At 45.4% G+C, this 12,309-nt stretch overlaps 1 protein-coding gene across 1 annotated transcript in view; it reads right to left on the bottom strand.

The window, feature by feature from the left end:
- Positions 1-1,160: 1,160 nt before the first annotated feature.
- Positions 1,161-12,309, bottom strand: part of LOC311126986 (CUB and sushi domain-containing protein 3-like) — a gene marked incomplete at both ends in the record, with an annotated part of 648,334 nt that continues 637,185 nt past the window's right edge. The window contains 8 exons of the mRNA XM_084158716.1: positions 1,161-1,320; positions 1,602-1,740; positions 1,912-1,999; positions 4,217-4,329; positions 4,488-4,646; positions 5,445-5,510; positions 8,086-8,265; positions 11,476-11,587. Coding sequence (XP_084014842.1) covers positions 1,161-1,320; positions 1,602-1,740; positions 1,912-1,999; positions 4,217-4,329; positions 4,488-4,646; positions 5,445-5,510; positions 8,086-8,265; positions 11,476-11,587 — 1,017 coding nt within the window. The remainder of the gene's footprint in view (positions 1,321-1,601; positions 1,741-1,911; positions 2,000-4,216; positions 4,330-4,487; positions 4,647-5,444; positions 5,511-8,085; positions 8,266-11,475; positions 11,588-12,309) is intronic.

Here is a 12,309-nt window from a genome sequence, read left to right as displayed (position 1 = left end):
GCCATTGGCTGCACAGAGCCGCATGAAGAGAAATCCCATGCAGCCATGTTTACAAGTTCGAACAATGGAATGTGAGATGTAATCTACACCTCGATTAGGCTGATAGAAATCCTCATTATTTAGTTTAATGATTTTAAATTTGAGCGTCTAAATAGCTACACCTTCGCGGTCTGAACTTCTAACGCGAGTGGGGCAGGTGTGGCTTCGTGACAATGATCACAAGAGTAGCTGCTCACCGATTTGACAGCTCCAACGCAGTTCCACCTCCGACACTACCAAAACATCAGCTATGCGGGTGTCTGGTATCATCGGTTAATGCTTGATCTGATTGAGGCCTTAAGTCTGAGACACGCTCTTAATCAGATCCAGGGGAATTAAACCTAGCAATGCAGAGAGAGGGGATATATACTACTACTACTGGAAAAAACTAGAAGACAGACCTGGGTTCAAATAGGATTTGATACATTTGTAATGTATTGTTGTGCTCAGACGAATGAGTCAACTCTATATATATTTTAAATATGTCCAATAAAATCAATCAATCAATCGATTTCTTTTAAAATACCTTATCTGGGCTTTATTGAGCTTGCTTGTCGCAATTGAACTCAAAAAATATAGTCGAAAAAAGACAAACCCTCCACCCATCTGGTACTCCGAGACAGACTAGAGCAAACGCTAAAATAATTGGGATGATTTCGAATAGTATTTGAACCCAGGTCTGATAACTACAACTGGAAATGACTAAGGTTCCATTTGGTTGCCTTAAAAACACTCCATCCTTTGAGTTGACTAGAGCGTAAACAACTCTGTGCACCAATATGTCGGAGGGTATTATTCAATAGCATCACCCTCAGACTGTAGTTAGGAATAACTGGTGAAGATGTATTTTAAAAGAGGACAGTCTAATTTGAGCACTGCTTGCTGACTCACCCATCCTACATCCATACACACAACTATTGTTCCTGAAGGTGTGCTTTGCTTTTCTGTTGCAGAGAGATATTATAAAGATAAGACGTCACATTTTTTTTTTAACCAAGAACTCTCAAGCATTCCGTTCGGCACACACATCAAACATCATCAAACCAGTGCTGCGTTTCTGAACAAGCTTTTTGTTTGGCAAACCATCTTCAAACCACGGTGCGTTTGGCACACCCACATCTTCAAACCACGGTGCATACGGTGTTGAGGTTGGGGTCGAAGCGAACCACTTTCCCCTCTGCAGACTTGGTGTTGGTGTCGTACATGGGGTTCTCATACGTGGCCTGACCATTGTTGTTCTCGTGGACTGAACATCCGCTGTACTGGGTCTGATCTGTTTTCCTACAGAACAGAGGACACAGCACACACATCAGTTAGTGAGACAATACTACTCTATCAATCTACTGTACATCTGCTGTTTTAAGCATCAACCACTTCTCAGTGTCAAGAACATTTCTATGAACAGTGAAACTGAAATATGTTCCGCTTCTCTTTATACAACCGAACCAATACTAACATGATGTGGTCCTGTGTGGCTCACAGTACTCACTGTACTGTGTGGCGTGGGAGAAAAGCTTCCGCTAAGTGGCATGTATTATTATTGGGTTACTAAAGCTACGTACCGTTGTTTGTAGAGATAGAATCCCAGGCCTGCCAACACGAGGCCAAAGAAAGGTACCAGGATGGCTATGATGACAAAGCTACTGTTGGTGACATGAGGAGTTCCTGGAGTTGTGATGTTCGTCTCTCTCACCTTCATACCTACATGGGGAACAAACCAGGAAGAGGAGGAGGAGGAAGAGGAAGAGGAAGGGTAAGAGGAAGAGGAAGAGGAAGAGGTGGATGAGGACGATGGCGACACAATGTTGGTGGTTACAATTGTCAAATGTGTAATTGTTGTGATAAGATTGAGCTCTTCTAAATCCTGCGTACCTAGTCTCTGCAGTCCGAACTGTCCATAGTCTTTCCCCTGTATGAAGCCTTGGAATACATAACTGCCACCATCAGGTTCAGCTGAGACCTTTCACAGGGGATAAAAGACAGACAGTGAACTTCTACTGTGTTCAGACATGTACAGTGGGGAAAAAAAGTATTTAGTCAGCCACCAATTGTGCAGGTTCTCCCACTTAAAAAGATGAGAGAGACCTGTAATTTTCATCATAGGTACACGTCAACTATGACAGACAAAATGAGAAAAAGAAAATCCAGAAAATCACATTGTAGGATTTGTAATGAATTTATTTGCAAATTATGGTGGAAAATAAGTATTTGGTCAATAACAAAAGTTTCTCAATACTTTGTTATATACCCTTTGTTGGCAATGACACAGGTCAAACGTTTTCTGTAAGTCTTCACAAGGTTTTCACACACTGTTGCTGGTATTTTGGCCCATTCCTCCATGCAGATCTCCTCTAGAGCAGTGATGTTTTGGGGCTGTCGCTGGGCAACACGGACTTTCAACTCCCTCCAAAGATTTTCTATGGGGTTGAGATCTGGAGACTGCCTAGGCCACTCCAGGACCTTGAAATGCTTCTTACGAAGCCACTCCTTCGTTGCCCGGGCGGTGTGTTTGGGATCATTGTCATGCTGAAAGACCCAGCCACGTTTCATCTTCAATGCCCTTGCTGATGGAAAGAGGTTTTCACTAAAAATCTCACGATACATGGCCCCATTCATTCTTTCCTTTACACGGATCAGTCGTCCTGGTCCCTTTGCAGAAAAACAGCCCCAAAGCATGATGTTTCCACCCCCATGCTTCACAGTAGGTATGGTGTTCTTTGGATGCAACTCAGCATTCTTTGTCCTCCAAACACGACGAGTTGAGTTTTTACCAAAAAGTTCTATTTTGGTTTCATCTGACCATATGACATTCTCCCAATCCTCTTCTGGATCATCCAAATGCACTCTAGCAAACTTCAGACGGGCCTGGACATGTACTGGCTTAAGCAGGGGGACACGTCTGGCACTGCAGGATTTGAGTCCCTGGCGGCGTAATATGTTACTGATGGTAGGCTTTGTTACTTTGGTCCCAGCTCTCTGCAGGTCATTCACTAGGTCCCCCCGTGTGGTTCTGGGATTTTTACTCACCATTCTTGTGATCATTTTGACCCCACGGGGTGAGATCTTGCGTGGAGCCCCAGATCAAGGGAGATTATCAGTGGTCTTGTATGTCTTCCATTTCCTAATAATTGCTCCCACAGTTGATTTCTTCAAACCAAGCTGCTTACCTATTGCAGATTCAGTCTTCCCAGCCTGGTGCAGGTCTACAATTTTGTTTCTGGTGTCCTTTGACAGCTCTTTGGTCTTGGCCATAGTGGAGTTTGGAGTGTGACTGTTTGAGGTTGTGGACAGGTGTCTTTTATACTGATAACCAGTTCAAACAGGTGCCATTAATACAGGTAACGAGTGGAGGACAGAGGAGCCTCTTAAAGAAGAAGTTACAGGTCTGTGAGAGCCAGAAATCTTGCTTGTTTGTAGGTGACCAAATACTTGTTTTCCACCATAATTTGCAAATAAATTCATTAAAAATCCTACAATGTGATTTTCTGGATTTTATTTTCTCAATTTGTCTGTCATAGTTGACGTGTACATATGATGAAAATTACAGGCCTCTCTCATCTTTTTAAGTGGGAGAACTTGCACAATTGGTGGCTGACTAAATACTTTTTTTCCCCCACTGTAAAACCCATCTCTTTCAACTAACTGAGTTACTGATGTTTTCTTTCAATAACTCCTTATAAGCGGTCTGTCTGCCGTACAGTCCTACCATGTTACTGTGTTATTGTCTGTCTGCCGTACAGTCCAACCATGTTGCTGTGTTACTGTCTGTCTGCCGTAAAGTCCTACAATGTTACTGTGTTACCGGCCTTTAAATTTCTCAGTACTGTAGAGAAGTTGGCTTATATTCCAATGTAATCATTTTAGGTGATTGTCAGGCAATTCTTCTGGATATTTAACATATAGTTAAAGCAACAAAGTTACGGAAGCCTAAGAGAGGTGATACCCATAGTCCATATACTAACTGTTCAATACAATATCACAGAGAGTTGAAACATATAAACAATTTGCAACATCAGATTTGTTTAATCCAGATGTTTGTTAGCTTTAGCGTGGTGAAAACAGAGACTCCTGTGTTAGAACGTAACAGACTGCAGTTATTCCACAGTTATACTAGAGTTGGCAGCCTCTCCTCTCAGACTCCAGTGTACCTGACTCCAGTGTATTCCAGGGTACTTACAAAACCATCCATAGCCCAGGTCTCCTCTGTAACCTGATTATACGTGCTGTGGGCCAGGGCTTTCATATGGTACAGCAGGAGCATTAACCTGGCCTCACGGTTCTTATACACTCCTAGAGGAGAGGAGAGGAGAGAGTCAGCACAGATTACTACAGATCTATTTTCAACCAATTAGACTTCTGACAGTAAGTGATGAATATGGTGAGACACAACCACAACATGTAAAACAACAACTAAAAAGCAACAAAAGGAATGATGATAAATAACTCACCGGACAGCAGGAACTCCAAGTTGCTGTCGCTTAACGTCACGTTCACTATTCCTGAGCTGCTATTAAAGCTGGTGATTGTCAAAATCATTGGTTGTTTCTGACCCTTATAATCATAGGAGCCTCTCCAGATGAAGTCAGGGGCAAAGACGTCATCAGGGACTGGAATACAGGACATTATAGACGCCAGCAATACAGATCATTCATTATATAGAGCCATTTAAAACATGGACAATGATTATTTCTTTAATTTGTCGTTTTTCCATCTAATATGTTTTCCCGGTAATAATAGCTGCTAGTGGTGCACGGGTCAGCTGTTTGTTCACCCGCACCTGCCCGCAATTGCTAACAACCCATCCACAACCGCCCGACTATACAGTATGTGATAGAGTGAAAGTCTGAGACCCGACCCGCTAATATAGAAAATGTGCTGTTTTTAAGTTCTGCACTCAGAACAGCCTCAATTCGTCGAGTCTGATGTCAGAACAGCCTCAATTAACTGGGACATGGACTCTACAAGGTGTCGAACGCGTTCCACAGGGATGTGGTGGACCATTCTTGATACACACGGGAAACTGTTGAGCGTGAAAAACCCAGCAGCGTTGCAGTTCTTGACACAAACCTGGAACCTACTACCATACCCCGTTCAAAGGCACTTAAATATTTTGTCTTGCCCATTCACCCTCTGCATGGCACACACACAATCCATGTGTCAATTGTCTCAAGGCTTAAAAATCATTCTTTAACCTGTCTCCTCCCCTTCATCTACACTGATTGAAGTGAATTTAACAAGTGACATCAATACGGGATCATATCTTTCACCTGGATTCACCTGGTCAGTCTGTCATGGAAAGAGCAGGTGTTCTTAATGTTTTGTATACTCAGTGTAGATAACTACCATAAGTAGCTATGGAACAATCCCTTGTAAAGTTACTTTAGACATTACTTTATTCTTCTTACCATGTATGTTGGGTCTTGGCATTCCCTGTAAGGGTATGGTAGGTTTCTCTGTCAGTTTGGAGCCCACTGGAAAGAAACATAGAAGCATGTATCTCACAAATTAGCCCTGATTCAGAGCACAGCAGTAACACCATCATGATGTTATCAAAAATAAACACTGCCTGACTGTGTTGCCAACACAGTACCTTTTCTTAACGTTGCAGAACCCTGTGTTGCCAACATAGTACCTTTCCTTAATGTTGCAGAACCTCCAGGGAAGATACATTCTGTGTGTGTGTGTGTGTGTGTTTATGTTTGTGTGTTTGTGTTTGTGTGTGTGTGTGTCTGTGTGTGTCTGTCTGTGTGTGTCTGTCTGTGTATCTGTGTGTGTGTTTGTGTATTGTGTGTGTCTGTGTATGTGTGTCTGTGTGTGTTTGTGTGTGTGTGTTTGTGTGTCTGTGTCTGTGTATGTGTGTGTCTGTGTCTGTGTGTGTGTGTCTGTGTCTGTGTGTGAGTGTGTGTATGTGTGTGTGTCTCTGTGTATGTGTGTGTGTGTGTGTGTGTGTGTGTGATACTCCAGAAGGAAGGATGCCCACTGTTCTTAGCCTATACATTTTACATCAGCTCTCAGAGCAGAGCGTTTCTAATGCAACACAACCTGACAGTCACTGAGATACAATGGCACTGTGGAAAATATGTAGACATGATTCAAAGCTTAGTTTTCGAGGTCAGTCTTTTGAAAAGTTGTGTGGGCTTTCACATTGTGTTTTGGATCCTTAGTTGTTCTTTCTGCCATAACCATCACCTTGAAGTGTTTCAGAACAATTTATATCAACGTCTAATCTCGGAACCCAGAACCAAGTCCTGCCAGCTAACTCCATTTGACAGTCTGTCACCACAGAACGATCAATGTCATAGTCAGTGTGTAAGCAGGTAGGTAAACAGGTAGATGTCAGTGACCTGGACGCAGTTCTACCTGAGTACCCAGTAGTTCTAACCAGCCATAACCAGCTTTCTACAGAACTTATCTTTCCCATTTAGATATCTATTGTGTGTTCTCATCACTGGCATTGCATCTCAGTGACTGTCAAGTTGTGTTGGAAACATACAGTACCAGTCAAAAGTTTGGACACACCTACTCATTCAAGGGTTTTTCTTTATTTTTACTATTTTCTACATTGTATAATAATATTGAAGACATCAAAACTATTAAATAACATATGGAATCATGTAGTAACCAAAAAAGTGTTAAACAAATTATGACAGCTTTGCATACTCTTGGCATTCTCTCAACCAGCTTCACCTGGAATGCTTTTCCAACAGTCTTGAAGGAGTTCCCACATATACTGAGCACTTGTTGGCTGCTTTTCCTTCACTCTGCCGTCCGACTCATCCCAAACCATCTCAATTGGGTTGAGGTCGGAGATTGTGGAGGCCAGGTCATCTGATGCAGCACTCCATCACTCTCCTTCTTGGTAAAATAGCCCTTACACAGCCTGGAGGTGTGTTGGGTCATTGTCCTGTTGAAAAACAAATGATAGTCCCACTAAGCCCAAACCAGATTGGATGGCGTATCGCTGAAGAATGTTGTGGTAGCCATGCTGATTAAGTGTGCCTTGAATTATAAATAAATCCCAGACAGTGTCACCAGCAGAGCACCCCCACACCATAACACCTCCTCCTCCATGCTTTACGGTGGGAACAACACATGCAGAGATAATCCATTCACCCACAACGCGTCTCACAAAGACATGGCGGTTGGAACCAAAAATCTCAAATTTGGACTCCAGACCAAAGGACACATTTCCACTGGTCTAATGTCCATTGCTCGTGTTTCTTGGCCCAAGCAGGTCTCTTCTTCTTATTGGTGTCCTTTAGTAGTGGTTTCTTTGCAGCAATTCGACCATGAAGGCCTGATTAACACAGTCCCCTCTGAACAGTTGACATGTGTCTGTGACTGGGCTGCAATTTCTGAGGCTGGTAACTCTAATGAACTTATCCTCTACAGCAGAGGTAACTCTGGGTCTTCCATTCCTGTGGCGGTCCTCATGAGAGCCAGTTTCATCATAGCGCTTGATGGTTTTTGCGACTGCACCTGAAGAAATTTTCAAAGTTCTTGACATTATCCGTATTGACTGACCTTCATGTCTTAAAGTAATGATGGACTGTCGTTTCTCTTTGCTTATTTGAGCTGTTCTTGTCATAATATGGACTTGGTATTTTACCAAATAGGGCTATCTTCTGTATACCCCCCTACCTTGTCACAACACAACACAACTGATTGGCTGAAACGCATTAAGGAGGAAAGAAATTCCACAAATTAACTTTTAAGAAGGCACACCTGTTAATTGAAATGCATTCCAGGTGACTACCTCATGAAGCTGGTTGAGAGAATGCCAAGAGTGTGCAAAGCTGTCATCAAGGCAAAGGGTGGCTATTTGAAGAATCTCAAATATAAAATATATTTTGATTAACACGTTTTTGGTTACTACATGATTCCACGTATTATTTCACAGTGTTGATGTCTTCACTATTATTCTACAATGTAAAAAATAGTAAAAAAATAAAGAAAAACCCTTGAATGAGTAGGTGTGTCCAAACTTTTGACTGGTAGCGTATATCAATACCATAGTATAAAAGCAGATAGACTTGACTTCCCTACCTCTGCAGATGGGGACCTTGCCGGTCCAGCTTCCATCAGACCTGCAGACCCTGTGTTCTGACCCCCCAGACAGGATGAAACCAGGCTGGCAGGAGTAGAGCAGGGTGTAGCCATATAGAGCAAGGTCCATCCCAACCACGTCTGCATTGGGAGGGGATTTGGGCTGCTTACACCAGTGGGCTGGAGAGAGAACACACACACACGCAGTTAATCAGGGACGTGATCAGGGCAACATATTACATGTGGATATTGGTTTGGGGGTAGATCAGCATGTATTGCGTACATGGACTCAGAGAGGCAGGGATTCCTGGTGTGTGTATCCTGATAATGAAGCAATCATGAGAAAATGTCCAACAGTGTTTGTATTAGGAGGAGTCTCAGGGTTTCTTTGTTTGGCCTAAAGCAAGCTGTTGGTCAACTGAGAGAGCAGTAGATAGGCTGTATCCCAAATAGGAGCAGGAACAGGCCGGGCCGGGCTGGGAACACGCACCACTGGTTTGGTGCGAGGAGCAGGAACAGGCCGGGCCGGGCTGGCGACGCGCACCACTGGCTTGGTGCGAGGAGCAGGAACAGGCCGGGCCGGGCTGGCGACGCGCACCACTGGCTTGGTGCGAGGAGCAGGAACAGGCCGGGCCGGGCTGGCGACGCGCACCACTGGCTTGGTGCGAGGAGCAGGAACAGGCCGGGCCAGGCTGGCGACGCGCACCACTGGCTTGGTGCGAGGAGCAGGAACAGGCCGGGCCGGGCTGGGAACACGCACCACTGGTTTGGTGCGAGGAGCAGGAACAGGCCGGGCCGGGCTGGCGACGCGCACCACTGGCTTGGTGTGAGGAGCAGGAACGGGCCGGACCGGACTGCGAAGGCAGACTGGAGGTCTGGAGCGGAGAGCTGGCACAACTCGTCCTGGCTGGCTGCCCACTTTCGCACTACACGTGCGGGGCGCTGGCACAGGACGCACTGGGCTGTGCACGCGCACTGGCGATACAGCTCGTAGAACTGGCGCAGGATATGCGGGACCGAGGAGGCGTACTGGAGACCAGGAGCGTTGAGCCGGCACACCCCATCCAGGCTGGATGCCCATCTTCGCACGGCACGTGCGTGGTGCTAGCACAGGACGTACAGGACTGTGCCGGCACACTGGCGACACAGTACGTAGCTCCGCATAACACGGAGCCTGCCCAGTCACACGCTTCCTCACGTGAGTACGGGGAGTTGGCTCTGCTCTAACACTAGGCTCCGCCAACCACCCTTTTAGCCCCCCCCAAAATTGCCGTTGCTCCTCTCCTGCCTGGGCATCTATCTTCGCCCATGGCCCTTTCCCCGCAAATATCTCCTCCCATGACCACCAATTGCCCACCTGTGACATGGCTACTCTCTCCGCCTGGGCACGCTGCTTGGTCCTCGTTTGGTGGGATCTTCTGTCACGTTCGTTCATAGACGGGTCAGACCAAGGCGCAGCGTGATATGCATACATGTTTATTTTAAACTTAATAAACAACGACAAGACAAAACAATAAACCAACGAAACGTGACGTCCAAAGGTAACACACAACAAACCTCACACGGAACAAGATCCCACAACACCTAATTGCCAATAGGCTGCCTAAGTATGCTCCCCAATCAGAGACAACGAGCGACAGCTGCCTCTGATTGGGAAACACACCCGGCCAAACATAGAACTACAAAACCTAGATCACAAACATAGAAAATACAACATAGAAAATCACACCCTGACTCAACAAATAAGAGTCCCCAGAGTCAGGGCGTGACAACTAATGAGTTGAATACATCCTGAATCTACTAAACTAATGAGTTGAAGGTATCATGAATCTACTAAACTAATGAGTTAAAGATATCCTGAATCTACTAAACTAATGAGTTAAAGACATCCTGAATCTACTAAACTAATGAGTTGAAAATATCCTACATCTAATAAACAAATGAGTTAAAGATACCCTGAATCTACTAAACTAATGCGTTAAAGATATCCTGAATCTACTAAAATAATGAGTTAAAGACATCCAGAATCTACTAAAATAATGAGTTAAAGACATCCTGAATCTACTAAACTAATGAGTTGAAAAAAATCCTAAATCGAATAAACAAATGAGTTAAAGATATCCTGAATCTACTAAACTAATGCGTTAAAGATATCCTGAATCTACTAAACTAATGCGTTAAAGATATCCTGAATCTACTAAACTAATGAGTTAAAGATACCCTGAATCTACTAAACTAATTAGTTAAAGATATCCTGAACCTACTAAACTAATGAGTTGAAGATATCCTGAATCTACTAAACCAATGAGTTAAAGATATGCTGAATCGTTTCAACAACAACATGTAAACAAACACAGTTAAAAGAGGCTCTGAAAGAGACAAATGTTTTAATGACAGAGTCACAGCAGTGAATTGGACCTTCATGGTGTTTTAATAACAGAGTCACAGCAGTGAATTGGCCCTTCATGGTGTTTTAATGGACAGTCACAGCAGTGAATTGGACCTTCATGGTGTTTTAGGGAGCTGGTCCAGACCAAGGACTGACTATGTGATTTGATATGATGCTGAGAGTAGATGAAATGAGAGCGTGGCTGAGGCTGTGTCTCCCGCTGCAGTGCGGCTCACACACAGACATAGGTAGGAGGAGGACATTAGGGAGGAGGAGGGAGGACCAGGACCATGTAATGACTCTCCAAGCCTCAACCACAGTGGGACTAGCCAGGACCACACAGGACAGGACCACACAGGACAGGACCACACAGGACCACACAGGACAGGACCAGAGAGGACAGGACCACACAGGACAGGACCACACAGGACAGGACCACACAGGACAGGACCACACAGGACAGGACCAGACAGGACGAAGAGGTGAAGGGAGAAGAGGAGAGAGGAGAGGTGGAGGGAGAAGAGGAGAGAGGAGAGGTGGAGGGAGAAGATGAGAGAGGAGAGGTGGCGGGAGAAGAGGAGAGGTGGAGGGAGAAGATGAGAGAGGAGAGGTGGAGCGAGAAGAGGAGAGGTGGAGGGAGAAGAGGAGAGGTGGAGGGAGAAGAGGAGAGAGGAGAGGTGGAGGGAGAAGAGGAGAGGTGGAGGAAGAAGAGGAGAGAGGAGAGGTGGAGGGAGAAGAGGAGAGGTGGAGGGAGAACAGGACAGAGGAGAGGTGGAGGGAGAACAGGACAGAAGAGAGGTGGAGGGAGAAGATGAGAGAGGAGAGGTGGAGGGAGAAGATGAGAGAGGAGAGGTGGAGGGAGAAGAGGAGAGGTGGAGGGCGAAGAGGAGAGAGGAGAGGTGGAGGGAGAAGAGGAGAGAGGAGAGGTGAAGGGAGAAGAGAGACAGACTAGAAGAGGAAAGGTGAGGAAGAAGACAGAGGAAGAGAGAGGGAGAGCTCACGGATGCATGTTGGCTGAGAGCCGCTCCAGGTCAGGTCAGACAGGCAGAGTCGGGTGGTGGAACCCTGGAGTAGGTGGCCCTGCTGGCACTGGAACTCCACCTTACTGCCCACCTGGTTCAGAGAGACAGAAAGAGAGACAGACATTGCTAAACTCCACCTTACTGCCCACCTGGTTCAGAGAGACAGAAAGAGAGACAGACATTACTAAACTCCACCTTACTGCCCACCTGGTTCAGAGAGACAGAAAGAGAGACAGACATTACTAAACTCCACCTTACTGCCCACCTGGTTCAGAGAGACAGACAGAGAGACAGACATTACTAAACTCCACCTTACTGCCCACCTGGTTCAGAGAGACAGACAGAGAGACAGACATGACTAAACTTCACCTTACTGCCCACCTGGTTCAGAGAGACAGACAGAGAGACAGACATTACTAAACTCCACCTTACTGCCCACCTGGTTCAGAGAGACAGACAGACAGACAGACAGACATTACTAAACTCCACCTTACTGCCCACCTGGTTCAGAGGGACAGAAAGAGAGACAGACATTACTAAACTCCACCTTACTGCCCACCTGGTTCAGAGAGACAGAAAGAGAGACAGACATTACTAAACTCCACCTTACTGCCCACCTGGTTCACAGAGACAGAAAGAGAGACATACATTACTCCACCTTACTGCCCACCTAGAGGAGATAGATACACAGACAGACAGACAGACAGAGCGATATTACTAACCTCCTCCTTGCTGCCCACCTGAATCAGAGAGAGATACAGGCAGACAGACATGCAGACAGACAGGCAGACAGAAAGACAGACAGGCCATGAC

This window comes from Coregonus lavaretus (genome assembly GCF_964263955.1).
Source record: "Coregonus lavaretus genome assembly, chromosome: 3".
Classification (NCBI taxonomy): domain Eukaryota; kingdom Metazoa; phylum Chordata; class Actinopteri; order Salmoniformes; family Salmonidae; genus Coregonus; species Coregonus lavaretus.
Note: the sequence above shows the minus strand (reverse complement) of the source record. Positions and strands in the feature narration are given on the sequence as shown.